Below are 10224 nucleotides of genomic sequence, written 5' to 3' on the forward strand. Positions count from 1 at the left end.
TAGTACATTGTAGGCAAGCAGTGATCTTCACACATAGTGAGTGTGGCACAGACACTGGTGAACGTTTTAGCACATGGCCCTCAGTGAAAAAAGTTTAGACAACCCTGATATAGATGATATAAAAACGACTAGCCTAATTAAAATACCCTAACTCTTAAATCAACACTTTGTAAGAATCAGACACAAAACAACAAACGAAACTAACGACTCTGATGGAATTCATAAATGTACGCTCTTCATAAAAAAATCTATTCTGAAAACAAATCTCTGGACCTCTAGCATATATATTTAACTAAGCATTAAACCCCAGCATCTATAAAACAAAATTAAAATTTGCCAATGTGATTCCTGTATACAAAAAAATAAACATAAAATGATCCAAATAAATATCGACCTCAGTTTAGTCAACTAAACAAACTGTTCAAAGTTTATAGAATATAATATGTTTTTAAAAATAATTTTGCAGAATCTCCAATTTGGATTTCGAAAGCATCACTCTTCCGCATTCACAGTGAAAAACGTAAATGAATAGGCTATATCATTTAAGAAAAGGAAAAAAATAGGTATAGGCCTAGAATTGTACATGAATGGTTTGGTTTTTCATTAACTTAAGCATTTGATACTGCACCTCATAGTCAGGTATTGAGAAAATTAGATTGCAATGGCATCAGTGGTATAGCAAACAACTTGACTAAGTCATACTTCTCATGAAGTGTAGTGACTGTATATCAACTCGAGGAATAGCACAGGGACCAGTATTAAGACCACTGTTATTTTTGTTATATATGCAAATGATTTAACTAATCAACACTTCACTTGCATCAAGACTATTTGCTGATGATACCGTACAGTCGTATTTGAAGCATACACAAATATTGCAGAAATTGAAAACAAATGGAAATTGAACTTAAAAGGGAAAATAATTGGTTAAAAAAATTTAGATATATACAATTAAAGTGGAATTATCATGTTGAAAAACCTTGCAAAATATTATCAAAAACTTGCAATGTTCTACACAAAAGGAGACAATTTGCAACTCAAAAACATTGAGGATATTATACTATGCTCTAGTTTATAGTGTATTGCAATATGGCATATTGGTCTGGGGATCTGCTTCAGGCAATATTTTTAAGCCTTTAAACACACTACACAACAAAATAGTGAGATTAGTTACTTTTAGTGATAGGTATATCAAACTAGAAGCTCTTTACAATAAAAATGATATCCCCAATCTATCTCAAATAATCTGTCAATTACAGACTGACTGACAAATTCAAGCAAAATTTTTATACCAGCTCCATTCCTCTATAATGCAGTTCATAAACACAACACCAAGTCATCTCCAGACAACCTTTCTCTCACAAATTAAAACAGAAAAAGGCAAAAAACTCTAATGTGAGGGACAAGTTCAAAAACAAGTTTATCTGATATGAAAAAACACTGTTAACTGAACATCCTAGTGAAATATTTCTGGAAAATAATTCTTGGTTAGGTAGTTATCAGCAAACGAAAATCGCAAAAAGTCTCAGTTTTTGGCCTTCATTGTGATGTAGATGAAGGCTCTTGTTATGTCATAGATTAATCAAGTTGCTTGACAACATGTTCCTGCTGTTATTTTCCTTGCGTGTTAGTCAATTGAAGTCAAGAGTGTAGGCCATAAGAGTTTAGCCTATGTCCAAATAGGCGCCATGCGAAGAAATTAGCAACACGAAGCATTATAACTGAATAAATTGCGATTTTTTTTAATGTGAAAAAGTGGTATCACAATCCTGTGCGTCCGTGAAGTTACGGTATCCTTTGGACCGCATAGGCTACCCGTCAAACCAGTACCATAGGCCTGCTAGTTGCCATGGTTGGGCTATAGACTGTCACCTATCTACCTATTGGCAGTGATCACAAGAGCCTTGATCTAGGTCACAAGTAAGACCAATTTTGCGATTTTCTTTTGCATATAATTACCTAACCAAGAATTATTTTTAGAATTATTTTACAAGAATATTCAGTGAAGAGTGTTCTTTCCAGTAAGACTACCTTGTTTTTGGACGTGTCCCTCACTTCAAAATTTCGATGTGTGAAGTTTTGGACTGTTAATCTATCAGATGAATTAAAAACGATTAAGTCACACACATATTTGTCCAATAATGACAAACCTTCTTTTGTCGATTTTCAGCTATGAAAAGTTATCAGATTGGCAATTATTCAAAGGTGGTCCAATACTTTTGCAAATGATTGTATATCCATGCTAACAACCCTCCCATCTGATATGCTTTGACTATGATATATGTCAGGGGTGGGCAAACTTGTTCAACGAAAGAGTCACTTGCGTAAAAACTACAAACACCAGCGAGCCGCAAAATCAGTCGTGTTAATACAAATACAGTAAACAATGCATCGATAATGAACAATATTGGATATTACTATTCAGCTAGAGCAGCCACTAAAAACTTGTCGGCGAGCCACAGTTTGCCCAACTTTGTTAAAGACCATACTTGCTAGCATTAGATGTCATCGTTTTCGTTTTGCAGTGTATTTAAGTAGACTAAACTGAGTTAAAGCTTACTGTCTTAGCAATGAAATTGCGTTGACTTGCTGTTAACTAACTCTTCGGATTCTATGTCTATTGTTATGTCATAAACAAAATGCTGGCCTAAATAAAAGAAAATGAGCGAAACGTTCATAAACGGTACTCTTGGTAGCCTTCACAATTTTGGGAATTTTACGATTCGACTAGAAGAGCCACAAAAAACATGCCGGCGAGCCGCATGCGGCTGGCAGGCCGTAGTTTGCCCACCACTGATATATGCTAATCATAATCAAAGCCTAGTTTATATCACAATATGTCAATTCTAATTTTTTAAATACATACATACTAAACAGTAGCCAACATACAGTGTACGACCAAACATTCAGATCATAAATTGCAAAAACAAAATATCAAAGATTTTACTGTCAACTACATTGCACGTATACGGGTATGTCCATTGTGAATTGATTAACCTACATACTGAGATGTTCTATACTCTGGCATTATATTAACCCTGTCAACCAATTTGTTCGCATATTAATAGAGTTGTCCTCATCCAAAATCAACAAATCTAAGTATCAAATATATACTTGCACCGTCAAGCAATCCTGAACAAATTAAATGCTGATAATAACAACATGCTTGGTTCACACTGTTGTGAAGAAAAGTGTTATTTCTAAAGTTACCGCCAATTTATGTCAATAATCTCAAGAAACAGATCTACAGTAAATGAACGATTAAATTACTTCAGTTAACTAAAACGGGCAGTAAGTAACCACAAAACATGTGACTCCATAGAGGATAACTGATGTATTTTTAGTACGTAATCAATTAATGCACATTTAACCAGTAGACCAATATTGATAATTTTGATGAAAACGGGTGAATATCATCTGAGTGACAGTTCATTTGAATGACAGTATTTGAGTGACATAATTATGACATAAATTATTCATTCGAGTGACATAATTAACCTTAACCCTAACCCATTACTGTAGTTTGAACAGTACTTACCAATGTGTCACTCAAATGAACTGTCACTCAGTTGATCAACTACCGATGAAAACATATGCACTTGTTTAATCTAAGAGTATTGTCCAACTGTTACAGCCGTTTAGGACTAGCACCCCCTTACTAAGGGAAGGATTAGTACCTACTGTATTGCAAACAACTGCATCCCCACAATTATGATGCAAAATGAAATGACTGAATGAAAAACAAACTTGTTTTTGCGCTAACAAACTCAGGTTGTACCTCCTTTCTTCCCTTCGTCTGTCACGCTCTGCTTTCATTTCTTCCTCCTCCTTTAATTGTTTTCTGTTTAGAAGTTTAAAGTTATATATATACAATATTAATTTTAATGATAACAGTATACTGAACATTGGCATGTCGTCATGCAGAAAAAATACAATAATAAACAAGGGCATTAGAAGCACAAGATCCCAAAATGACTGAATTATGTAAAAACACTGATTAATACACATGGCCACTTAAAAAATAAATTGTGAGGCCAACATCCAAGCAAACTCAAACATGTCTTTGGCAGTTCTGAACACTTTGTTCCTAAGAAAGAATTTTGTTTTGCCAATTTTCACAAATATCAAATTAAATCACATCTCTAAAGCGAATGGTTTAAATGACAACTTGATTCATTGCCTAAAATAGAAAATTGTATCCATTTAAGTAGATGTAAAAAAGAAAAATTAGGAAACATCAAATCTGAGGGAGAAAAATATATATAATTGGTTAATATTTAATATTTTTATACTCGTTCCATAATTACAAACAAGTAGGTTTTACTACTAAACTGTGTGGATGTTAGGTTAAGAAAAGGCTTCTAATATTCTGGTAACAGTTAAGGAGTTTTACCATAGTTTTTACCAAAGTTTTAACCTCAGTTTTTACCCAACAGATTATAGATTTCAACCCCAGAAAATCAGTCAATTCAAACCTGGAAACCAAGACATAAAAATAAATGAAGGATTATATGCATGTTTGGTTTACTATGTCAATTACATTATTGTTTACAAACATTGTATTGTAGTAGTGTTTGCTTTTTTTCATGTGATATAGGCGCGCCGATGGTACTGTATTATTGGATGTGATGTTATGTATTTTGCAACGAGTTGTTTAAATCTGTATTAATACTGGCCAGGCCGCTATTTTAGTGTTAGCTTAAAGAAGCTTATGTTACAGTGTCTGTTTACTAGCATGCTGGTGTGATTACAATATTAAAGCGAAGTCTGTCAAATTGTTAAGAAAACCTGATACAAACGCTTGGTAATTGCTACTCAAAATTATTACTGCTTGTAATTGTCCATTAATTCACAACATGACTATACTGTGTTCTCTGTGGCTAGCTAATTATTCGTATCGATCTAGAAAACTATGATACGACATGATGTGACACAACGTGGCTGACGTGGAGCAAGAGTCAGAGACAGCATGCAGTTTTATCTTAATAACGTTGCATTTTTAAACATGCCTAAACCCTTCGTAATGCCCAATAGGCCTGACTGTCGCATGGGTGTTACATGAAAGTTATCATCACATGAATGATTTCATATTGGAAGACAATAACGAAAAATGCATTGACTACCAGCCTCACCAAAACTCTCACCAGCCACCTCTAAAGGTCCAACTTTGTGGAAACTTTGTTTTGATTAAACTTTAAACTTTGTTTTTATTACCTACTAGCAAACAAATAAGATGAGTAAAATAAACATGTCTTGGGTGGTTTGTTTTGCAATGAATGTCACAAGCAGTCATTTACCATTGCATGGAACCTTTTGCATATGGTTACATATGCAAATGCCAGCACGTACATTTCGGGTGACAGTTTAAGTAGTGGAAAAAAATCATTTTTTTGATGATGCAAAACGTTTGTCGCAGGAGAAAAACATACAGAACCCACTGTAGTGTCCGTACGATGTTCATATTAGCACCACCATGTGTTTATTGATGTGTTGTATTGGAAACACTGCGATCATGTTGCGAGTTGACATTACAAATAAAGTTATTCTTTTGGAGCGTGTTACAGGAACGAATGTTACACTGGCGACGAAGATAATATCTTAAGATAGGCTAAGAGGAAAAGTAGCCTACTCAAAGAGATGGAGTTAAATAAGTTCGATCTGACTACGTTCGATTGTGAGAGTCCTGGTGATAGTTCTCGCTGGACTGAATAGAAAAGGTTGTTTGAAGGGTACGCAGAAGCCAGAAATGTAACCGGTCAAAAGCAAAATCGCAGTCTTTTGTTACACTGTGGACGAGCTGCATTACAAGATATTTGCTTTACCTTGGAAGGTGATGACTTGTCAAAATACGATGAAGCTGTGAATGCTTTAACCAATTACTTTCAGCCTTTGACGAACGTACCCTAATGAAAGACATCTATTTAGATGTACAGTACAGGGAAAGTCGGAGGAAATGGGGAAGCAAATGGGGAAGTTGAACGCCAGAATAGATAATTACTTAAACGCCTAAACATTGCCCAGGCCGATGGTAAGGACTGGAAAAAGGAGATTAATATTTATTTATTGATGTATCGTTCTACACCTCATAGTACTACTGGAGTTAGTCCAGCTGAATTGTTTTTTAACCGTAAAATATGTAGCAACTTACATGTGTTTGATTTATCGTGTTTTGATGATTTACAATTTGCTCATGAACATGATGCAGAACTTAGGCAAAAGGGTAAGGACTATGCAGATTTAAGATAGTCTGCTGGGCATAGTGATGTTAAACCTGGGGACACTGTGTTACTGAAACAAAATGTGCAAGATAAATTATCTACTACATTGCATAAACAACTTTTTGTTGTGGTAAAGAAACATGGAAACAGTGTTCCAATTGATAATGCTGGAGTGCAATATAAATGTAATGTGTCACATGTAAAGAAATGTAATGCTGATAATGATGCAATTGATTGTGATAAGGGGAAACACCGGAAACTCAAACCAGTATTGAAATTACAAGTCATGAAATTGCTAAACCCTCTATTAATCTACGGCCTCGTAACGACCTCAAGAAAACGGAGCGTTATGATGAGTTTGTTATGATCTATGGCGTATTTTTTTAATACGACTTGGGTATGGAAATCTTTAATGATCCTGTTTTATGCGCAGTGAAATGTGTTCTTTACTGTTAGCAAAATTTAGTTAATAGGGAATTATACATTTGACATGGGAGGAAATGTAGTGTCCATACGATGTTCGTATCAGCGCCACCATGTGTTTATTGATGTGTTATGTTGGAAACACTGCGATCATGTTGCGAGTTGACATTGCAAATAAAGTCATTCTTTTGGAGCGTGTAAACGAGCGAATGTTACACACACCACTCTGTAACTGGTGAGCTGAATTTTGTACAATTGATCGAACACAGCAAATAATATCATTTGCTACAAGCTTTATTACAAAATATACACAGAAACAGTTAAACTTACTCCAGTTCTTCTCGTTCTTTTCTTCTCCTTTCCTCCCTTTCACGGCGACGTCTTAACCGTTCTCTTTCAAATTCTTCATCATCCTCTAGCTCTGTTCGCTCATGAATCAATTTTGATGTAGTCGTAGATTTCTCAGTTTTTCTTACAAGTCTTCACATAATAGAAGGTTTTAAAAAATCAAATTGATACAATAACTAGTAATTGTTTTTGAAATTGAACAAGTTGCAAATTATAACAACAGAAAGAAATTTTACAATTACAAAAAAATATTTCTCTGAAATAAAATCAGTTTGGAAACAATCTTATGTCATTAATCTCTTTTTTTTCGGAAAGATTCCCAACAAAAAGTGCGATCATAGAATCAACCTGTTTAGTGTTGTTGAACTATCATACTAAGACAATTGAATTAAAATTTATTGAGTTATTATAAAAACCATCCTCAAGGAATTCTTTTAACTGAAAATTGCATTCCAATTAGTGAGTGACTCCACATACAATATTCACTATCAATAATATTACACATCAATACTCTCTATCTGGGTAATGGATATATCTGGATATTTGTGTTTTAGCTAACTGGTTAACTGAATAATAAACAGTAAGCATACAGCAACATTTTTGTCCTAATTTCTGGTAAAACACGTGTCAATTGCGAAAACTTCCAAGTGTGACGTGGTTTCAAATAAAAATATGATGTATACACGGAAAAATCACAAATTTTTGATGTCTGTATATATATTTTAGGAGTATTTTTTAATTTAGTAAATTCAGAAACATCCAATTAATGTCAAACATTTCGGCCTAATCCCTGAGAAACTGCCCCGTCCTTACCTTGCAAATGGCAATGAATCCACTACCTGACAAACAACTGTAGACTGTTGGCCAAACTCGCAAGTTAATTAAATTGTGCTGGCACACATAATACAGTAGTCACCGCTTATAGGATCTACGGATATTGGATCCAAATCCGGTGGAAAGGAATTTCTACATACTAACGTAGTGCAAAATACTTCACTTAAAAGATCCAATCCCAACGTCTGACCATGTAGTAAAAAAACCTAGTAAAATACTTTCCCCCAGCTGTCGTGAAGTCTCTTTTCACCTAGTTGGTTCTGACAAGTGAGCCGTTGTGATGTAATAGACACTGTAGTTTGCGTGAGACAGAATAGATAGATTTGGATTCTTTTGAGTTATTTTTGACAGTCATATACATTACATGATTAACAACCAAGCCCAGTGAGCTTGTTTGAGTCATATGGAGACCTAGTGGATCTGCTGTTTATTGGATCCGCTGCTTATAGGATCCATTTCTCCTGGATAGGAGGTGGATCTTATAAGCGGCGACCACTGTATTATAAGTAATATAATAAACACGAATATAAAATACAAATTCTCGCAACCAGTCTTATTTCTTCTGTCTTACTTCGCTTGTGAAGACGTGGTAACTTAGCACGGTTGTACATCATTAGGCTGCACAGTGTTATCACCTTAATCTGATAAAGTTTTACATGTCACAATCTTCTTACCACTATACATACATTGCATTGCAATCATCTTTTTGTCATAAACATTTTGAGTGAAGTGAAAATGCAGCACCATGTTGCCAACATGAATAGCCAAAACGCTTTGTCTGGTGAAAATTTTAATCGCAGGCGCGCCGAGGCATATTGTTTATATTAATTTTTAAGTTTGACCGACTGCATTATACTAAAGACTCTTTTTAAAACACGGTCAATAAAAATAATTTTATTACATATAGAAAAAAAAACAAAAAAATTGACCCTTTTTTGAAACCCATACGCATCCTGAATGCTCTTATTATCTGTTCACCTGTCAGCTTCAGCCAGCAACTCTTGTCGCTTTTTCCTTCGAAGTTCTCTTCTTTCTTCCCATGACACTGAATCATCAATAACATCAGTCATATTTGCCTTATTTCTATTGTCGTTAACTGTGCAAATTGTAAATTCAAAGTCACCCATTACTAAGTATATTTGTTTTAAATATACCAATTTCAATTCGAGATAAACAAAGTAAATTTTCAAAGTAGTAAGCAATTCTGTTGGATTACATTGCCCAAGTTAACAAAACAAGAATTTAACAAATGGGCGATCAAACAATCCAAAAATCTAGGCTACCGGTACTACTTGCAACTGAAACGTTGGAATGTGCAGAGTATCAGGATCATTGTAACTCTGCGATGATGTAGTCTGAATACTTCGAGAGACAATTGAAAACTGTACAGTAATGTGAAGTAGTGTTAAACTGATATCATCCTCTCGTATATCTATCGTTAATTTTTGTGATTTAACGTAAGAAGCGAAAAGTATGGTGAGAGCCTTCTTACAGCACAAAAGCAAGAAACATCACCACTAGTACACCGTAACGTATCTGTTAACTATTCTATCTGTCAACAGACGAGAAAACATAATAGTTGACAGATTCGTGAAATACATCTGCTGGTTTACTGTCCTATGTATGATATAGATATACTGTATCGGATCATTACCTACTAAAAAAGTACCCGCTTAAGCAATTTTTGTAATTTTACACTGTAATTAGCTTGTACACAAGGCAACTGTCCATTAAATATGTGTCTAATACATTTACGTGATTGCACACATGTCTATATTTCAGATTGTTACATAAAATCGGTGTAGAGAATCCTCAACTGAAACAAGTATTTATCGTTTACTTAAAGTTGGATTTAGATTAAAAGGTATGTTTAGGTTAGGCTTATGTTTTTATATTATAACATTTAAGCTAGGTTAATAAGAAACTGTGAAAAAGAGCTTTGAACACACGATTTTTCCTTTGAACAACCATTTAATTTTAGTATTTGCACATGTACTGCAGGGCATTGGTCTATTTGCTTTATAGCCTGCTAAAGTTTATTGCAAAACACAAGTTGAAATTAGAAAAATGGAATGAAAAGAAAATGACAAAAATAACTTAGGGAAATAAATCTTTTTTTTCCTTTTTCACGGCAAAAAACTGAGCTTCAATTGTAAGTGATAAAAAGGCTATTGTCCTATGCCCGCTACATTTTAATTAACCGATAAAGCAGTTTAGCACATTAGATGAGTGGAAAAATTGGAGTAGTAATAACATAGCCTATAGCATGTCCTAATGAATTAATATTTGCGCAAATGAAATCATTTTTTTTTACCCCAATGTAACACCATAAAAGCTTCTACGCACTGATAACATGCAAAAATATGCAGCCAACCAACGGCACATTAGGCAGAAAAGATTT

General features: G+C 34.4%; 1 protein-coding gene across 2 annotated transcripts in view; it reads right to left on the bottom strand.

Moving 5' to 3' along the window:
- The window catches only part of LOC143446467 (uncharacterized), a 46655-nt gene extending 37732 nt beyond the window's left edge, over positions 1-8923 (bottom strand). For both annotated transcript variants that reach the window (XM_076946104.1, XM_076946103.1), the window contains exons 1-3: positions 8802-8923; positions 6972-7121; positions 3779-3841 (exon numbers count right to left, since the gene is read on the bottom strand). In XM_076946104.1, coding sequence (XP_076802219.1) covers positions 3779-3841; positions 6972-7121; positions 8802-8893 — 305 coding nt within the window. In that variant the 5' untranslated portion in view covers positions 8894-8923. The remainder of the gene's footprint in view (positions 1-3778; positions 3842-6971; positions 7122-8801) is intronic.
- Between the last annotated feature and the right edge of the window lie 1301 nt (positions 8924-10224).

The sequence above is a fragment of the Clavelina lepadiformis genome, chromosome 2, assembly GCF_947623445.1.
Source record: "Clavelina lepadiformis chromosome 2, kaClaLepa1.1, whole genome shotgun sequence".
NCBI lineage: Eukaryota > Metazoa > Chordata > Ascidiacea > Aplousobranchia > Clavelinidae > Clavelina > Clavelina lepadiformis.